The 19,893-nt window shown below is 60.6% G+C and overlaps 1 protein-coding gene across 32 annotated transcripts in view; it reads left to right on the forward strand.

Moving 5' to 3' along the window:
• Positions 1 to 19,893, forward strand: part of PLEC (plectin) — a 149,052-nt gene that overhangs the window by 118,879 nt on the left and 10,280 nt on the right. For 31 of the 32 annotated variants that reach the window (XM_065582305.1, XM_065582299.1, XM_065582311.1 and 28 more), the window contains 14 exons: positions 405 to 500; positions 1,255 to 1,380; positions 2,009 to 2,161; positions 2,702 to 2,856; positions 3,408 to 3,534; positions 3,815 to 3,998; positions 5,066 to 5,223; positions 6,067 to 6,245; positions 9,768 to 9,906; positions 10,231 to 10,587; positions 10,869 to 10,952; positions 14,102 to 14,206; positions 14,489 to 14,587; positions 16,269 to 19,649. In XM_065582305.1, the coding sequence (XP_065438377.1) occupies positions 405 to 500; positions 1,255 to 1,380; positions 2,009 to 2,161; positions 2,702 to 2,856; positions 3,408 to 3,534; positions 3,815 to 3,998; positions 5,066 to 5,223; positions 6,067 to 6,245; positions 9,768 to 9,906; positions 10,231 to 10,587; positions 10,869 to 10,952; positions 14,102 to 14,206; positions 14,489 to 14,587; positions 16,269 to 19,649 (5,343 nt within the window). Of the gene's footprint in view, positions 1 to 16; positions 300 to 357; positions 501 to 1,254; positions 1,381 to 2,008; positions 2,162 to 2,701; positions 2,857 to 3,407; positions 3,535 to 3,814; positions 3,999 to 5,065; positions 5,224 to 6,066; positions 6,246 to 9,767; positions 9,907 to 10,230; positions 10,588 to 10,868; positions 10,953 to 14,101; positions 14,207 to 14,488; positions 14,588 to 16,268; positions 19,650 to 19,893 lie in introns of those variants that run through there. The other variant, XM_065582328.1, reaches the window with a different exon arrangement.

The following is a 19,893-nucleotide window of genomic DNA, read 5'->3' on the forward strand; positions in this document are numbered from 1 at the left end:
GAGGTGAGGCCGGGGGCAGGGCCCGTTCTCGTTGGGCACCGGGCGGGCCGTGGAGGTGAGGCTGGGGCAGGGCCCGTTCACTCTGGGCACCGGGCGGGCGGTGGAGGTGAGGCTGGGGCAGGGCCCGTTCTCGCTGGGCACCGGGCGGGCGGTGGAGGTGAGGCCCTGCCCTCGCGTGCGGAGAGGCTGGGTGGCGGTGAACAGCCCCTGCTCCCAGAGCCCGACGATCCAGTGGAGGGCCCAGGCTGCGGGTGTCTGGGGCTCTGGCTGGGGCCCCGCGCCAGGTGCGTCTCCCTGCCCTGTGGGCGGCCGTGGGCTCAGCGCCGGGTGTGTCTCCCTGCCCAGGGCTGCGGGTGCCTGTGGGCGGCCGCGGGCTCAGCGCAGTGACACTGGTTCTGTTCCAGGCCTTCCAGGCGGCGCTGCAGACCCAGTGGAGCTGGATGCTCCAGCTGTGCTGCTGCATCGAGGCCCATCTGAAGGAGAACACGGCCTACTTCCAGGTAGGGCCGGGGGAGGGGTGCCTGGGGGGAGGGGGGAGTGCCAGGGGGGATGTGGGCACCTGCCGGAGGGCGGAGGACCTGGCGTGGGGGCAGAGTGCTGGGGGGCCAGGGAGGCAAGGTGCCTGGCGGGGAGGTAGGGTGCTGGGGGGCCAGGGAGGCGAGGTGCCTGGCGGGGAGGTGGGGTGCTGGGGGGCCAGGGAGGCGAGGTGCTGGCGGGGAGGTGGGGTGCTGGGGGGCCAGGGAGGCGAGGTGCTGGTGGGGAGGTGGGGTGCTGGGGGGCCAGGGAGGCGAGGTGCTGGCGGGGAGGTGGGGTGCTGGGGGGCTAGGGAGGCGAGGTGCCTGGCGGGGAGGTGGGGTGCTGGGGGGCCAGGGAGGCGAGGTGCTGGTGGGGAGGTGGGGTGCTGGGGGGCCAGGGAGGCGAGGTGCTGGCGGGGAGGTAGGGTGCTGGGGGGCCAGGGAGGCGAGGTGCTGGCAGGGGGGGGGGCGGGGGGGGCTAGGGAGGCGAGGTGCCTGGCGGGGAGGTGGGGTGCCCCCACTGGCAGGCAGGGGTCGCGCATTGAACAGCATCTGTCCTGGGCGTCTGTCCCTGCTCCCCGCCCCAGGCAGGCGTGGGTGGGGTCCAGCGCAGATCGGTAAATACCCGCTGCTCTCTGCGCTGACGGGGGGCACGGCCTGGGCTCAGGAGCCCTCCCCTGGTGGGGCTGGCAGGTGCTGACACCCCCGCCCCCCCCCCCCCACCCCCCCCCCCCCGCAGTTCTTCTCAGACGTGAAGGAGGCCGAGGAGTTCCTGAGAAAGACTCAGGAGAGCATGAAGAAGAAATACTCGTGCGACCGCACCATCACTGTGACACGCCTCGAGGACCTGCTACAAGATGCCCTTGTAAGTGACACCCCCCCCCCGGCTGCTGGGGGCCCTCATGAGAGTCAATCCCCATTTCCCATCCCACCCCCCTGCAGCAGGACCCCTCGTGAGTCCCCCTTCCTGCTGGGGAGGGCCCTCGGGAGAGCCCCCCGCCTCCTTTCTTCCCTCCCCCCACTACGAGACACCCCTCCATAGTACCCCTCCCCACCTCCCCTATCACCTCCCTCCCGGACCCACAGGCGCGGTGCCTGGCCCCAGCTTCGGAACAGTGTCTAGGGCGAACCCTCCAGTGGGCCTGACCCCCGAGGGGTCTCGCTCTGCCTTGGGGTAGGCGCCCGGCCTCACCACCCCCTCAGGCTGGAGCTGTGGGCCTGCAGCCCCTCGCTTCGCCCCGTGAGCTCCCGCGAGTCCCGCTGAGCCAGAGCCCGGGGGAGGCTCGTCTCCCCCAGGGACCCACGTGCCTGGCCCCTGTGCCGCACGCTGCCTTGCACACGGCACAGACCGGCCGGAGCGGAGCCTCGTCCAATGGTTCTCAACAAGGGGAGCCTCCCACACACACTCACCCTGCTCCCCTCACCCTGCCCCCGTCACCCTGCACTGCCTCTATCCCCCGTCACCCTGCCCCCTCACCCTGACCTCTCCGCAGGAGGAGAAGGAGCAGATCACGGAGTACAAAGGGCACCTGACGGGGCTGGCCAAGCGGGCCAAAGCCATCGTGCAGCTCAGGCCGCGTAACCCAGGCACCCCGCTCAAGGGCCGGCTGCCAGTGCAGGCCGTCTGTGACTACAAGCAGGTGGAGGTGAGAGGGGGCTGGGGGCGTGGCTGGGGGCGAGGGGCGGGAGCCTGGGGGCTGAGTGGCAGGGGCAGGGGTTGGGACCTGGGGTTGAGGGCAGGTTTGGAGATGGTGTTCCTGGGCTGGGGGTGAGGGGCGGGAGCCTGGGGGCGGAGGATCCGGGGGTTGGGGGCAGGAGTGAGGGGCAGGGGTTGGGGGTCTGGGTACAGGGACCCAGGGATTGGGGGCAGTTGTGAGGGACGAGGGTTGGGGCCTGGGGGCAGGGGCCAGCAAGGCAGCAGTACAGACAGGGGTGCAGAGGGTGAGCCTGGCGCAGGGCGCTGGCTCCGGGGGTTGGGGGCAGGGGGCAGGTGTGAGGGGCAGGGGGCCGGGGGTTGGGGGCAGGGGCCCAGGGGCGGGGCCCAGCAAGGCAGCAGCACAGGCAGGGGTGCAGAGGATGAGCCTGGCTCAGGGCGCTGGCTCCAGGGGTTTGGGGCGGGGGCCAGTGCTCAGCCTGGCCGGACGGGCACTGGCGTGTGGGGCTGACGCTGCCCCCCGGCTCCCCAGATCACGGTGCACAAGGGCGACGAGTGCGTCCTGCTGAGCAACGCCCAGCCCTCCAAGTGGAAGGTGCTCAGTGGCTCGGGGAGCGAGTCCATCGTGCCGTCCGTCTGCTTCCTCGTGCCCCCACCCAACAGGGAGGCGCTGGACGCCGTCAGCAGGTGCGAGCGGGGACGCTGCGGGGCCGGGGGGGGGCACGCCTCATCTGTCGGGACCCCTCCCTGCTCGGGCCTCGGCTCCCCTCCCCCATCCATCGGGACCCCTCCCCGCCCGGGCCTCGGTCCCCTCCCCCATCCGTCGGGACCCCTCTTCTCCTCCTCCAACTGGGCCCATCTGCTCTGGGGTCCCTTGGCTCCCCTTTCCCCTCCTCTGGATCCCCCTGATTCCTGTCCAAGCTCCTCTGTTGCCCCCTCCCCTTCCCGCCTTTGTCTGGGTCTCTCTGCTCCCCTCCCCCCACCTCTCTCTGGACCCCTCTGCTGCCCCCTCCCTTTGCTCCCACCTGGGCTGGTCTCCTCTCCCATTGCCTGGGGCACTGCATGTCAGGGGCACTGTCTCCATCCCCGTGCCAGCCACAGGGCCAGCAGCTTTTCTGCCCTGAAGCTCCCTGGGTCCCCCCAGGTCTAGTGGGGCTGGTGGGGGCTGGACCGTGCCAGGGAGCCCTGCCCTCCGCCCGGCCGTACAGGCTGAGCTCACTGGTTCTCGCTCTCCCCAGGCTGGACGTCAGCCACCAGCACGTGGTGACGCTGTGGCACCAGCTGCACGTGGATATGAAGAGCCTCCTGTCCTGGCAGTACCTGGTCCGGGACATCCAGCAGATCCAGTCCTGGTCCCTGCTCGTGGTGCGTTGGGGCCCCGGCCCTGTTCGCGGAGGGGGGCTGGAGATCCCGGGGAGGAGCTGGGAGGGTGGGAAATTCAGGCTCAATCTTGAGAGAGAGCCCGTGGCTGGGGAAGGGTCCCCTGGCCCCCCATCACCCACCTGTCGCTGGGGGAGCGGGAACAGGGTTCACCCACGGCTGGCATGGGGCGGAAGCTGGATTTCTCTCCCTTGTCCTTGCTGGGCGTGGGGGCACTGGCGAAGGGAGGTCAGCACCCGTCTGAGGCCGTGTGCTTGGCCCCCAGTTCCGGACGCTGCAGCCCGAGGATTACCGGCAGACGCTGCGCAGCCTGGAGACCCATTTCCAGGAGTTCATGCGCGACAGCCAGGACTCTCAGAGCTTCCTGCCAGACGACCGGCTGCAGATGGAGCGCGAGTACAGGGCCTGCACCCAGAAATACGAGCACCTGCTGCACAGCCTGGAGAAAGGTAACCGGGGCCATATCTGCTCCCCGACCAGGGACTCTGTTATGCTTATAAGAAGCACACGGGATCTTTCAGGGGAAAAGGCAACACGCCGCGTTTGTTGAAAACACACACTCCCGGTCGCGAGCCGATGCTCCGAGGCTTTGCAGGACTGAACCCAGAGTTCTGTGGCAAAACACCCCTGCTTTATACTTGTCAATTCCCACTTTGGTCTATGGATTTTGCAATGTCTTTCTGTGATCGTTAGTCCTTACGTGGGGTTAATCTTGGGGTTTTCCGCTGTTATCTCTTCTTTGTTGTCTCGCCTTCGGGGGTGTTTGCCTCACCTCTGAGGTTGTTGATGCTGCTAACTCGTTTAGCATCAGCTACAATGGATGTTTTCTGATTGTTTCCTGCTGTCTCTCCAAGTCTCTCACTTCTTCTTGACCATCTGGACATTTGGGATGGCTTTCACACTCATCCTTAACCACGCACACAGCCTTTACTCACCCCAAACAATTGTACAGAGAATTTCGGACAGGATTATATTTTAGAACGGGTTATGTGGTTACTAAAAGGATTACAATTATCCTTTATCCTTCATTCTAAGTTATATAAAATACAAACATAAAATCCTACTACTACAACCAGGCCTGCAGCAAAGCCAGGACACCCCTCCACATACACCCACTGGGGACCACGCCTGAGACAAGGCCATTACCCCACGGGGCCACGTCTGCAATAGGGCTGTGGCTGTCTCTCCCCCACCCCCCGCCCAGGCTGTGTCTGTGACATGCCCCTCCCCCTAGCAGAACCCTTCCCAGGAGACCTCTCGTCCCAACCCCTCCCCTGTGTGGGGTGCCCCCGACCCCTCTGGGCCCACAGGCCCATGCCCGGGAGACCTCTCATCCTACGGCCCCTCCCTGTGTGGGGTGCCCCCGACCCCTCTGGGCCCACAGGCCCATGCCCAGGAGACCTCTCGTCCCATCTCCTCCCCTGTGTGGGGTGCCCCCGACCCCTCTGGGCCCACAGGCCCATGCCCGGGAGACCTCTCCCTACCTGTCACTAATGAAGCCACTGACCCTGCACAGGGGAGCAGGACGAGTCCATGTGCAAGAGCTACATTTCCCAGCTGAAGGACATCCGGCTGCAGCTGGAGGGCTGCGAGTCCCGCACTGTCCACAAGATCCGAGCGCCCCTCGACAAGGACCCGGTCAAGGAGTGCGCCCAGCGCATCAGCGAGCAGCAGGTACGCCCCCCCCCTTACAGCCCCACCCCGTGAGGATCTGGTGCCCAGCCAATCAGCAAGCAGCAGGTACGCCCCCCCCCCACGAGGATCCTGTGCCCAGCCAATCAGCAAGCAGCAGGTACGCCCCCCCCCCCCCCCCATGAGGATCCTGCGCCCAGTCAGCTCCCTGCTCAGACATCAGAACCCACCGACCCCAGGGCACTGCCCCTGCTGTGCTCCATCCCCGCAGCAAGACCAGAGTTATCCCCTCCCAGGCTGACTCCAGAAGGGATCCCGCCGCATCCTGCTTCAGGCCCACGGGCCGGGCTGGGCTCAGCCCCTCCTGTCCCCCCCGGGTACGTCTACACCGGAGCCGCTGCTGGGGCACAGCTGCTGTGCGGACGCTACCTACGCTGGGGCTGTCCTGTAGGCACAGGTCCCCCACCTCCCAAAAGGCAGGCGGTTGCCAGCTCATTGGATTTGCCATTGTCGTCTTGGCCTCAGCCAGCTCCTTTCCAGTGACCCACTTAGCTCCAGCCAGCCGGGCGCCGTTCTCACACAGCCCTTCCCCCCCCCAGGGACCAGTGCCATGTGTGGGGAAACTGAGGCACATGCAGGCTTCCTAAAACCATTAAAAAACCTTCACACTTGGTGACAGGGCCCCTGTGTGATAGCGAGAGGCTCTGCCATGTCCCTGGAGTTGGGGCGCAGCATGGCCTGGCCTGGCCTGGCCTGGCCCCAGAACTGGCCTGCTCTGGGGAGCGTCTTGGGAAACCCAGCTAGTGCCAGGCCAGGCCATGCTGCCTCCCGCCAGTGAGCGGCAGGTAGGGTTGCCTGAAGTAACGGCCCCCCCTATTCCTGCAGCAAATCCAGGTGGAGCTGGAGGGCATCCGGAAGAGCCTGGAGAAGGTGAGCGCGAAGACGGAGAAGGTGCTGGCCCAGCCGGAGCACTCGAGCTCGGCCCCCGTCCTGCGCTCGGAGCTGGAGATCACTCTCCAGAAGATGGACCAGGTGTACAGCCTCTCCACCATCTACCTGGAGAAGTGAGTGTGGGGCCCGGGCTGAATAGCTTCACTGTGACCCCGGGGGCTCCTTCCAGCCCCAGGCCTTCCCCCCCTGCCCCTCTGTTTCAGAGACTCCTTGCAGCCCCCGTCTCCCCCTCCCCCGGACAGTTTTCCTCCAGGCTCCCCCATGGCAGGGACTCTGTCTATGCTGTGCCCCCCAATCATCCTTTCTTTGCTGTCTGTCTGGAAGAGAAGCTGCTCCGGGTGCCGGGCGCTGGCGGTTATGTGGGTGAGGGCTGTGAGGAGCTCCAAGGGTCCCAGCTGAGCCGGGAGAACGGGCAGCGCGGTTCTGACCTCCTCTCCCGGTCTGGGCCCTGCACTCGCTGCAACCGCTCCGGAGAGGGGCCTGGGCAGCCCAGGGCAGCCCCCGCTCAGTGCACAGCCAGGTGGTGCTGGGGCACGTCCTAGAGCCGCTCTGTACGTGGGCAGGACGCTGGGCACCCTGGCTCAGAAAGGCAGAGATGGGCGATGAGTGACTGGGGCCAGCCAGACCCCTCGTTGGGCAAGCCGGGAGCCTGGGGCTGCGATGGAGGTGTAACAAAGTAGCCTTTGGTGGGACACTTCTGAGAGTGTCAATTCAGGACAAATTGCTTAGAGCAGGGTAGTTACAGCCCCAGGCTGGGGGTCCTTTGCACACCAAACCAGCCAGACAGAGAGGACTTTGGTCTCACCCCACTGGCTAACCACAAGTCACACAAGCAATTCCCTCAGACACTCCAGTTTCCCAAGTATCGGGGGTAGCCGTGTTAGTCTGTATCTACAAAAACAACAAGGAGTCTGGTGGCACCTTAAAGACTAACAGATTTATTTGGGCATAAGCTTTCCTGGGTAAAAACCTCACTTCTTCAGATGCATAGAGTGAAAGTTACAGATGCAGGCATTATATACTGACACATGGAGAGCAGGGAGTTACTTCACAAGTGGAGAAACAGTGTTGACAGGGCCAATTCAATCAGGGTGGATGTAGTCCACTCCCAATAATAGATGAGGAGGTGTCAATTCCAGGAGAGGAAAAGCTGCTTCTGTAATGAGCCAGCCACTCCCAGTCCCTATTCAAGCCCAGATTAATGGTGTTAAATTTGCAAATGAATTTTAGTTCTGCTGTTTCTCTTTGAAGTCTGTTTCTGAAGTTTTTTTGTTCAATGATAGTGACTTTTAAATCTGTAATAGAATGACCAGGGAGATTGAAGTTTTCACTTAATGGTAACATACATAAGCCAGTCCTGATGTCCGATTTGTGTCCATTTATTCTTTTGCGGAGGGACTGTCCGGTTTGGCCAATGTACATGGCAGAGGGGCATTGCTGGCACATGATGGCATATATAACATTAGTGAATGTGCAGGTGAATGAGCCCTTGATGGTGTGGCTGATGTGGTTGGGTCCTCTGATGGTGTCGCCAGAGTAGATATGGGGACAGAGTAGGCAACGAGGTTTGCTACAGGGACTGGTTCCTGCGTTGGTGTTTCTGTGGTGTGGTGTGTAGTTGCTGGTGAGTATTTGCTTCAGGTTGGGGGGGTTGTCTGTAAGCGAGGACTGGCCTGCCTCCTAGGGTCTGTGAGAGTGAGGGATCATTTTCCAGGATAGGTTGTAGATCGTGGATAATGCGGTGGAGAGGTTTTAGCTGGGGGCTGTATGTGATGGCCAGTGGTGTTCTATTATTGTCCTTGTTGGGCCTGTCCTGTAGTAGCTGATTTCTGGGTACCTGTCTTGCTCTGTCAATCTGTTTCCTCACTTCCCCAGGTGGGTATTGTAGTTTTACGAATGCTTGATAAAGGTTTCCCAATGTCACCACCAGCACCGCTCCTTACGGGGATGAATAGTTATGAAAACCAATACCCCAGTAAAAGAAAAAAAAGGTTCTCTTGATCCCAAAGGACCAAGCCCCAGACCCAGGTCAATATACAAATCAGATCTTACCCACAAATCACACTGTTGCCAATCCTTTAGAATCTAAAATCTAAAGGTTTATTCATAAAAGGAAAAAGATAGAGATGAGAGTTAGAATTGGTTAAATGGAATCAATTACATACAGTAATGGCAAAGTTCTTGGTTCAGGCTTGTAGCAGAGATAGAATAAACTGCAGGTTCAAATCAAGTCTCTGGAACATCCCCAGCTGGGATGGGTCCTCAGTCCTTTGTTCAGAGCTTCTGTTTGTAGCAAAGTCCCTCCAGAGGTAAGAAGCAGGATTGAAGTCAAGATGGAGACGATGCAGCTGCCTTTTATAGTCCTTTTGCCATGTGTCTTGTGCTTCCTTTGTTCCAAACACAAGCTACCCAGCACATGGCTTGAAAGCCTCAGAGTTCTGTCCATAGGCCTGTCCCTGCCTTGCTGAGGCACAAGGCGTATCTGCCTTCTCTCAATGGGTCAGTTGTAGCTGATGGTCCTTAATGGGCCATCAAGCAGGATAGGCAGAGCTGACGCCACATTGTCTGGGGTGTCACCCAGAGGCACAGCACAAGTTTGAAATACAGACAGTATAGAACCAATACTTATAGCTTTAAATACAAACATGATACCTGCATAGAGACCGCATAATCATAACCAGCAAAGCATAACCTCCTTTAAAAAGAACAGGAGAACTTGTGGCACCTTAGAGACTAACAAATTTATTAGAGCATAAGCTTTCGTGGACTACAGCCCACTTCTTTGGATGCATATAGAGTGGAATAAATATTGAGGAGATATATACACACATACAGAGAGCATGAACAGGTGGGAGTTGTCTTACCAACTCTGAGCCACAAGTACTCCTGTTCTTTTTGCGGATACAGACTAACACGGCTGCTACTCTATAACCTCCTTTGTACAAGATTTGGTGCCACTATAGGACCTGGGTTGCAACAATGTTCTATACGGTCACAGTTCATGTCTGTAACATCACAGAATAATGACTCGGGGGCGGGGCTTGGGGTTTGCCCACCTCACACGCAGTTCCAGGGGGAGGGTTGGGGTTTGGCCATCTCACATCCGGGCCTGGCGCAGGGGCGAGGGTTTGCCCGTCTGGTCTGCGGCCCTGGCAGGGGGAGAGGCTTGGGGTGTTTCCCATCTCATGCAGGGGCCCCAGGGACCCGTTGCTTGCAGCAGGTCTAAACGCTGTGCCAGGGAGGTGTTTCCTCTCGCGATTAGCTGGGAGAGCTCCCTGGCAAGGGGGGCGTAGAGACTGAATGCTCAAGCGCGTTTGGAGAGGGAGAATGAGACCAACCCTCCTTCTCCAAGGCAGGAGCCAGCCCCTTTTGCCATGGGGGGAGAGCACCACCATGGCACGGCCGCCCCTCGCTGCCCACAGCCCCCCCCGCCCAGTGTCAGGGACAGGCTAGTGGGACAATGCGATGCCACCAGCCCAGGCTGGCCCCCATCCCCAGGGGCTGGCTGGCTCTGGGAGTGCTCACCACAGGACACGGGGTGAGACGGGCTGGGGGTCGCCCTCCTGCCCCCCGCACAGGTCTCTTCCAATCCCTGCCCTCTGGGCGCCCTGCGAGCTAATCTGCTCCCCCCGCAGGCTGAAGACCATCAACCTGGTGATCCGCAGCACACAGGGGGCAGAGGAGCTGGTCCAGAGCTACGAGGAGCAGCTGAAGGAGGTGCAGGCCGTGCCCTCCGACCTCAAGGAACTGGAGGCTAACAAGGCGGAGCTGAAGGTAATGGCCGGGGAGGCCCCCACTTGCCCAGACAGGATCAGTTCCTTTGGGTGCAGCGCGGGTGTTCCCCAGGCCCAGATCTGCCTCTTACGGGGGCCGGGTCCGCCCCAGAGCCGAGAGAGCACGGGGGCACATGCAGGCACTGGGGCGGCACTGGCTGGGGCGGAGGGGAGGAGCAGTGCCCAGCAGCTGGCCAGGACCCGGGTCCGGCAAAGCTCCAGCAAGGGCTGCGTTCGCCAGGAGCATCGATCGTGTCCAGCCGGGGGCGGGATGGCAGGGGGGCAGGGAGGTGCCCATCGCTGACCAGGCCCTTGTGTGCCACAGAGGCTGCGTGGGCAGGTGGAAGGGCACCAGCCCCTCTTCAGCACCCTGCAGTCAGACCTGAACAAGGCCAAGGACGTCAATGAGCGGATGGTGAGAGGCCACAGCGAGCGGGACGTGGACCTGGACCGGTACCGGGAGCGGATCCAGCAGCTCCTGGAGCGCTGGCAGGCCGTGCTGACCCAGATCGACCTGCGGCAGCGCGAGCTGCAGCAGCTGGGCCGTCAGCAGCGCTACTACCACGAGAGCTACGAGTGGCTCATCCGGTGGATCCAGGATGCCAAGCAAAGGCAGGAGCAGATCCAGTCGGTGCCCGTCACGGACAGCAAGAGTGTGCGGGAGCAGCTCCTGCAGGAGAAGGTAACGCCAGCAACAGGGCGCCCAGCGGGGATGCCCCCCAGGGTCGCCTGCGACAGGGCGCCCGGCGGGGACGCCCCAGGGGCGCATGGGGCAGGGGAGCTGGTGGCTTGCTGGCACGGGGCAATGAAAGCCAAGAGTGGCAGGATTCTGTTCCACTGGCTGCTTTTCTCTCTGCCTGCCCATCGGCCTGGGTGGCTGTGCCCCCCGGGGGCTGCCTGGAGCCGAGGGGCGAGGACGCGCCGGAATAGGGGCTGCGGTGTTCACGAGTTGTCTCTCCCCAGAAACTCTTGGAGGAGTGCGACCGGAACCGGGAGAAGGTGGACGAGTGCCAGAGATATGCCAAGCAGTACATCGACGCCATCAAGGTGCGGGCCTGAGCTCCTCCCACAATCCCACACTGCTTCCTGGCCTGCCAGGCTGAGCTCTCTGCCCGCTGGCTCAGGCACGCGGGGCTGGGCCCTCTGCCCGCGGGCTGTGCAGCCGGAACCCTGGCTCAGGCGCCCGGGGCTGGGCTGGGTTAGCGTTTAATATGGCAACAGAACTGGCCTGGGCGGAGTTAGAATCATAGAATCACAGAATATCAGGGTTGGAAGGGACCTCAGGAGGTATCTAGTCCAACCCCCTGCTCAAAGCAGGACCAATTCCCAGCTAAATCATCCCAGCCAGGGCTTTGTCAAGCCGGGCCTTAAAAACCACCAAGGAAGGAGACTCCACCACCTCCCTAGGTAACGCATTCCAGTGTTTCACCACCCTCCTAGTGAAATAGTGTTTCCTAATATCCAACCTGGACCTCCCCCACTGCAACTTGAGACCATTGCTCCTTGTTCTGTCATCTGCCACCACTGAGAACAGCCGAGCTCCATCCTCTTTGGAACCCCCCTTCAGGTAGTTGACAGCAGCTATCAAATCCCCCGTCATTCTTCTCTTCTGGAGACTAAACAATCCCAGTTCCCTCAGCCTCTCCTCATAAGTCATGTGCTCCAGACCCCTAATCATTTTTGTTGCCCTCCGCTGGACTCTTTCCAATTTTTCCACATCCTTGTCATGTGGGGCCCAAAACTGGACACAGTACTCCAGATGAGGCCTCACCAATGTCGAATAAAGGGGAACGATCACGTTCCTCGGTCTGCTGGCAATGCCCCTACTTATACAGCCCAAAATGCGGTTAGCCTTCTTGGCAACAAGAGCACACTGTTGACTCATATCCAGCTTCTCGTCCACTGTAACCCCTAGGTCCTTTTCTGCAGAACTGCTGCCTAGCCACTCGGTCCCTAGTCTGTAGCAGTGCATGGGATTCTTCCGTCCTAAGTGCAGGACTCTGCACTTGTCCTTGTTGAACCTCATCAGGTTTTTTTTGGCCCAATCCTCTAATTTGTCTAGGTCTCTCTGTATCCGATCCCTACCCTCTAGTGTATCTACCACGCCTCCTAGTTTAGTGCCATCTGCAAACTTGCTGAGAGTGCAGTCCACACCATCCTCCAGATCATTAATAAAGATATTGAACAAAACCGGCCCCAGGACCGACCCTTGGGGCACTCCGCTTGAAACCAGCTGCCAACTAGACATGGAGCCATTGATCACTACCCGTTGAGCCCGACGATCTAGCCAGCTTTCTATCCACCTTACAGCCATTCATCCAGCCCATACTTCTTTAACTTGGCGGCAAGAATACTGTGGGAGACCGTATCAAAAGCTTTGCTAAAGTCAAGGAATAACACATCCACTGCTTTCCCTTCATCCACAGAGCCAGTTATCTCCTCATAGAAGGCAATTAGGTTAGTCAGGCACGACTTCCCCTTGGTGAATCCATGCTGACTGTTCCTGATCACTTTCCTCTCCTCTAAGTGTTTCATAATTGATTCCTTGAGGACCTGCTCCATGATTTTTCCAGGGACTGAGGTGAGGCTGACTGGCTTGTAGTTCCCCGGATCCTCCTTCTTCCCTTTTTTTAGAGATGGGCACTACATTAGCCTTTTTCCAGTCATCCAGGACCTCCCCTGAAAACTCACCATGAGTTTTCAAAGATAATGGCCAATAGCTCTGCAATCACATCCGCCATCTCCTTTAGCAGCCTTGGATGCAGCGCATCCGGCCCCATGGACTTGTGCTCGTCCAGCTTTTCTAAATAGTCCCGAACCACTTCTTTCTCCACAGAGGGCTGGTCACCTTCTCCCCATATTGTGCTGCCCAGTGCAGCAATCTGGGAGCTGACCTTGTTCGTGAAGACAGAAGCAAAAAAATCATTGAGTACATTAGTTTTTTCCACATCCTCGGTCACTAGGTTGCCTCCCTCATTCAGTAAGGGGCCCACACTTTCCTTGACTTTCTTCTTGTTGCTAACATACCTGAAGAAACCCTTCTTGTTACTCTTCACATCTCTTGCTAGCTGCAGCTCCAAGTGTGATTTGGCCTTCCTGATTTCACTCCTGCACGCCTGAGTAATATTTTTATACTCCTCCCTGGTCATTTGTCCAATCTTCCACTTCTTGTATGCTTCTTTTTTGCGTTTAAGATCAGCAAGGATTTCACTGTTAAGCCAAGCTGGTCGCCTGCCATATTTACTATTCTTTCTACACATCGGGATGGTTTGTTCCTGCAACCTCAGTAAGGATTCTTTAAAATACAGCCAGCTCTCCTGGACTCCTTTGCCCTTCATGTTATTCTCCCAGGGGATCCTGCCCATCAGTTCCCTGAGGGAGTCAAAGTCTGCTTTTCTGAAGTCCAGGGTCCGTATTCTGCTGCTCTCCTTTCTTCCTTGTGTCAGGATCCTGAACTCGACCATCTCATGGTCACTGCCTCCCAGGTTCCCATCCACTTTTGCTTCCCCTACTAATTCTTCCCTGTTTGTGAGCAGCAGGTCAAGAAAAGCTCTGCCCCTAGTTGGTTCCTCCAGCACTTGCACCAGGAAATTGTCCCCTACACTTTCCAAAAACTTCCTGGATTGTCTGTGCACCGCTGTATTGCTCTCCCAGCAGATATCAGGGTGATTAAAATCTCCCATGAGAACCAGGGTCTGCGATCTAGCAACTTCTGCTAGTTGCCAGAAGAAAGTCTCGTCCACCTCATCCTCCTGGTCTGGTGGTCTATAGCAGACTCCAACCACGACATCACCCTTGTTGCTCACACTTCTAAACTTAATCCAGAGAGACTCAGGTTTTTCTGCAGTTTCATACCGGAGCTCTGAGCAGTCATACTCCTCTCTTACATACAACGCAACTCCCCCACCTTTTCTGCCCTGCCTGTCCTTCCTGAACAGTTTATATCCATCCATGACAGTACTCCAGTCATGTGAGTTATCCCACCAAGTCTGTTATTCCAATCGCACCATAGTTCACTCCCATCAGGTCCTGGTGGCTGAGCGGGAGCCAGGGTACTTGTGTGTCCCAGGAGACGGGGTTTCTCCCTAGCAGAGCCCCAGGCTGGGGGGTGCAGGCTGGGATCCCGCGGAGCCTGTGGAGGGGGTCGCTGGCTCCTGGATCTCTGCCAGTCTCTGACCCAGGCTCTTTTCCCCCAGGATTATGAGCTGCAGTTGGTGACGTACAAGGCCCAGGTGGAACCCGTGGCTTCCCCAGCCAAGAAACCCAAAGTGCAGTCTGCATCTGACAGCGTGATCCAGGAGGTGAGGGGGGCACGGCCGGCTCGGGGGGCTCCCGGGAGCAGCAAGGGCCAGTGCAGGGCAGAGCGTGGGCAGCTGGGTCTGTGGTGCTGTGGCAGCCTGGAGGAGCTGCCTCTGGACCTGGGCTGACGGCTGCAGCCCTCCTCTGGGTACGGCCTGGGGACTGGCAAGGGTGGTGCAGAAGGGGGCCAAGTCTGGGTCAGTCCCTGGTGTCTGATGCCAAGGAGCCCGTGGGAGGGGGTTGCACTGCGGACTCGTCTCCTGACCTGTGTTTCCTGGCTGCAGTACGTGGACCTGCGGACGCAGTACAGCGAGCTGACCACTCTCACCAGCCAGTACATTAAGTTCATCAGCGAGACCCTGCGGCGGCTGGAGGAGGAGGAGGTAGGAGAGCGGGGGGCGGGGGCGTCCCAGGGCCTGGCGTGCATCTAGCTGCGTTGGTCTCGCTCCTTCCATAACAACAAGGAACATGGTCCCGCATCACTAACACCCAGGCCAGGCCTCTAACCCTGTGCTGATCTGGTGGCTGGCTCTGGGTACAGCAAATTGATCCTCACCAAGGGCTCTGCTGCGTCAGCCCTGCCCCGGCGCTGGCCAGGGTCTGCAGGGCTCTGCTCGGTCGGCTGTTAGGAGAGCACTTCCCAGATACACTTAGTACAGTCAGCGTCTGTGTGAGCATGGAGCTCGTCCTGCCGCGGGTTCTCGGCTCCTCGTGTCTTCTCTGCTGTAACCTCTCTAATTCTTCATTTCCGCCCTGGGAAGAGGAGCCGCTGGGCCGGTGCTTTGTCTTGGGGGATGTTTGTGTTGGTTGGGATCTAATGGAGGGTAAAAAACCAGGATGACTCTGGGATTTCTGCACCAGGTACTCCCCTCTGCGCATGCCCCTCCTCAGCCTCCCTCTCTCCGCCTCACCACATGGCCACAAGCAGCCTGCTCCCAGCACCTGCTCACTGCACCTCCTGCCTCTCCTCTGCCCCTGCAGGACCTGCCCCGGGCCCTTCTCCCGATCCACCGGGCCATCGGGGTGGGGCAAATGGGGGAACTAATGGAGACCTCACTAGAGTCCAGGCAAACAGGGAGCCCAGCCCTTCCCGAGACGAGGGTGGGGCCTGAGCTCAGCAGGGCCCCCTGGCTCTGGAAGCACCAGGCTTTTGGTCAGAGCTTTGCAGGGTGCAGATGTCACCCTGCTCACCCTCAGCCCTCCGGATCAGCCCTGCTGCCGGGCAGATCGCTGCTTCCCTCTCCCTCTCCCCGAGAGAGCCCCGGGGAGAACTGGCAGCTGTAAATCCGCTCCCGGATGTCCCTACTGCTGGAAAAGGCAGCGTTTGCCTGCGCCCTTGCAGGTCGCCTTCCCACTCTACGCGGCCGGCTTGCCTGGGCTGTTGGGAGTGGGGCAGCCCCGGGTAGAAGTCAAAGCTCTCTCCACAGACTGTTCTGTCCTGGTGAGGAAAGGGTTACCCTGTGCCTCTGTTGCCCTCTGCCGGTCTCCCTTCTCTCTCTGCTGCCCGTATCTCCCACGCTCTCTCCCCGCACTCCCGGCTCTGCAGCCCGACTGGGTTCCTCACTCACCCCCGGGACGACTGTACTTTTCCGCAGCTGTTGCTTTTGTGCTGGGGCCTCCAGAGGGAGAAGGCTCCCCTTGTGGCTGCCAGGGGAAAGGCCTGCAGTGGGCATGGTGAAGGTGTGCAAGCCGCTAGCTTCCTGTCTTCATTTGCTGTGGGCTTTGCTCGTGCTCCATTGTTTGCTCCTGCTTTGTTGGTCACCCTGCTTCCCGCACAGCCGTCCTGCTTGCTGTGTCACGGTCTGTCACCCGCCTCCCCGCGCTGTACTAAGTGAGATATAGCAGTGCCGTGTCCCCTCTCTGTCTGCCATCCGTCTTCCAGAAGCCAGCATTGCCACCTCTAGTCACGGGGAGAGCCGGGGGCTCCAGGCCATCCCCATGCCACATCCTCCACCCCCTGGCCCGGGCCATCTCACCTTGGGCATGTGTGTGCTGCTGGTTCCATGTTTTTCGTTGTGATTTCGTCTTCTCCCTTTTGTTTTCTCTGCACTCTTCCCCCTCCAGAGAGCCGCGGAGAAGCTGAAGGAGCAGGAGAGGAAGCGGCTGGAGGAGGTGGAGGCCCAGCTGGAGAAGCAGAAGCAGCTGGCTGAGGCTCACGCCAAAGCCAAAGCGCAGGCTGAGAAGGAGGCGCAAGAGCTGCAGCGCCGCATGCACGAGGAGGTCTCCAAGAGGGAGGTGGTGGCTGTGGACGCCGAACAGCAGAAGCAGAACATCCAGCAGGAACTGATGCAGCTGAAGCAGAACTCGGACACCCAGATCAAATCCAAGGACAAGCTGATCGAGGAGGTGGAGTACAGCCGCAGGAAGGTGGAGGAGGAGATCCACATCATCCGCCTGCAGCTCGAGACCTCCGAGAAGCAGAAGTCCAGCGCGGAGACTGAGCTGCGGGAGCTGCGGGCCCGGGCCGAGGAGGCCGAGCGGCAGAAGAAGCTGGCCCAGGAGGAGGCCGAGCGCCTGCGCAAGCAGGTGAAGGATGAGACGCAGAAGAAGCGGGAGGCGGAGGAGGAGCTGAACCGCAAGGTACAGGCAGAGAAGAACGCGGCCCGGGAGAAACAGAAGGCGATGGAGGACCTGGAGAAGCTGCGCATGCAGGCGGAGGAGGCAGAGCGGAGGATGAAACAGGCTGAGCTGGAGAAGGAGCGGCAGATCCAGGTGGCTCAGGAAATGGCGCAGAAGAGCGCGGAGACCGAGCTGCACAGCAAGCGCCTGTCCTTCGCCGAGAAGACAGCCCAGCTGGAGATGTCCCTGAAGCAGGAGCACATCACAGTCACCCACCTGCAGGAGGAGGCAGAGCGCCTGAAGAAGCAGCAGCTGGAGGCCGAGAAATCCAGGGAGGAGGCCGAGAAGGAGCTGGAGAAGTGGCGGCAGAAGGCGAACGAGGCCCTGCGCCTCCGGCTGCAGGCAGAGGAGGTGGCGCACAAGAAGACCCTGGCTCAGGAGGAGGCTGAGAAGCAGAAGGAGGATGCGGAGAGGGAGGCCAGGAAGCGGGCGAAGATGGAGGAGTCTGCCCTGCGGCAGAAGGAGCTGGCTGAGGAGGAGCTGGAGAAGCAGAGGAAGCTGGCAGAGGGCACCGCCCAGCAGAAGTTCTCGGCTGAGCAGGAGCTGATCCGGCTGAAGGCGGAGATGGAGAACCGGGAGCAGCAACGCCTGCTGCTGGAGGAGGAGCTCTTCCGCCTGAAGAACGAGATCAGCGAGGCCATTCATAAGAGGAAGGAGGTGGAGGAGGAGCTGGCCAAGCTGCGTGCCGAGATGGAGATCCTCCTGCAGAGCAAGGCCAAGGCGGAGGAGGATTCCCGCTCCACCAGCGAGAAGTCCAAGCAGAAGCTGGAAGCCGAGGCCAGCAAGCTACGGGAGCTGGCCGAGGAAGCGGCTCGGCTGCGCGCGCTGTCGGAGGAGGCCAAGCGGCAGCGGCAGCTGGCCGAGGAGGAGGCGGCCCGGCAGCGAGCCGAGGCCGAGAGGATCCTGAAGGAGAAACTGGCCGCCATCAGTGAGGCCTCCCGGCTGAAGACGGAGGCAGAGATCGCCCTGAAGGAGAAGGAGGCGGAGAACGAGCGACTGAGGCGGCTGGCGGAGGACGAGGCCTACCAGCGCAAGCTGCTGGAGGAGCAGGCCGCCCAGCACAAGCAAGACATCGAGGAGAAGATCACCCTGCTGAAGAAGTCCTCTCACACCGAGCTGGAGCGGCAGAAGGGCCTTGTGGATGATACGCTGAAGCAGCGGCGCATCATCGAGGAGGAGATCCGCATCCTCAAGATCAACTTCGAGAAGGCGTCGGCGGGCAAGACGGACCTGGAGCTGGAGCTGAGCCGGATCAAGAGCAGCGCGGAGGAGATCCAGCGCAGCAAGGAGAAGGCCGAGCAGGAGGCTGAGAAGCAGCGGCAGCTGGCCCTGGAGGAGGAGAACCGCCGCAGGGAGGCCGAGGAGAAGGTGAAGAAGATCTTGGCTGCGGAGCAGGAAGCCGCCCGGCAGCGCAAGGTGGCCCTGGACGAGGTGGAGCGCCTGAAAGCCAAGGTGGAGGAGGCCAAGAGGCAGAAGGAGCTGGCGGAGAAGGAGTCGGAAAGGCAGATCCAGCTGGCCCAGGAAGCCGCTCAGAAGAGGATTCAGGCCGAGGAGAAGGCCCACCTGGCTACTGTGCAGCAGAAGGAGCAGGAGCTGCTGCAGACGCGGCGCCAGGAACAGAACATCCTGGACAAGCTGAGGGAAGAGGCCGAGAAGGCCAAGAAAGCGGCGGAGGAGGCAGAGTTTGCTCGTGTCAAGGCTGAGCAGGATGCGGCCCTGTCCCGGCAGCAGGTGGAGGAGGCGGAGCGTCTGAAGCAGCGAGCTGAGGAGGAGGCGCAGGCCAAAGCCCGAGCCCAGGAGGACGCGGAGAAGCTCCGGAAGGAGGCCGAGCTGGAGGCGGCGAAGCGGGCCCAAGCCGAGCAGGCAGCTCTGAAGCAAAAGCAGCTGGCTGACGCCGACATGGAGAAGCACAAGAAGTTTGCGGAGCAGACGCTGAGGCAGAAGGCCCAGGTGGAGCAGGAGCTGACCAAGGTCAAGCTGCAGCTGGAGGAGACGGACCACCAGAAGAGTATCCTGGACGAGGAGCTGCAGCGGCTGAAGGAGGAGGTGACGGACGCCATGAGGCAGAAGGCCCAGGTGGAGGAAGAGCTCTTCAAGGTGAAGATCCAGATGGAGGAGCTGATCAAACTGAAGACGCGGATCGAGGAGGAGAACAAGGTGCTGATCCTGAAGGACAAGGACAACACCCAGAAGTTCCTGGTGGAGGAGGCCGAGAAGATGAAGCTGGTGGCGGAGGAGGCCGCTCGCCTGAGCGTGGAGGCGCAGGAGGCCGCCCGCATGCGGAAGCTGGCGGAGGACGACCTGGCGCAGCAGCGGGCGCTGGCGGAGAAGATGCTGAAGGAGAAGATGCAGGCCGTGCAGGAGGCCACGCGGCTGAAGGCGGAGGCCGAGATGCTGCAGAGGCAGAAGGACCTAGCTCAGGAGCATGCCAAGAAGCTCCAGGAGGACAAAGAGCAGATGCAGCAGCGCCTGACTGAGGAGACCGAGGGCTTCCAGAAACTCCTGGAGGTTGAGCGCAAGCGGCAGCTGGAGATCATGGCCGAGGCCGAGCGCCTCAAGCTGCACGTGACCGAGATGAGCATGGCCCAGGCCAAGGCCGAGGAGGACGCGAAGCGGTTCAAGAAGCAGGCGGAGGAGATCAGCGAGAAGCTGCACAAGACGGAGCTGACCACCCAGGAGAAGATGACGCTGGTCCACACGCTGGAGATCCAGAGGCAGCAGAGCGACAGGGACGCGGAGAATCTGAAGAGAGCGATCGCCGAGCTGGAGAGGGAGAAGGAGAAGCTGAAGCGGGAGGCGGAGCTGCTGCAGCAGAGATCAGAAGAGGTATTGATTTTCCTGTCCCCCCTCGCTGTCATGTTCATGCTGGGGGACACCCTTCCCTTAGTGTCCTCACCACGCAGAACGGCAGCCTTGGGACAGCCAGCGCGGAGCTCCTCTGCTCGGACAGCTGACTGTGCCCACAAAATGCCAGCCAGGGTCCACAGTTCCCTTAGTACCCGACAACCCTCCATCCCCCACCCGGGCTGTCTGCAGACTGGTCTCAGCCCAGCCCCCAGGGTAGTTACGG

This window comes from Chrysemys picta, chromosome 2 (genome assembly GCF_011386835.1).
Source record: "Chrysemys picta bellii isolate R12L10 chromosome 2, ASM1138683v2, whole genome shotgun sequence".
In the NCBI taxonomy this organism is placed as follows: Eukaryota; Metazoa; Chordata; order Testudines; family Emydidae; genus Chrysemys; species Chrysemys picta.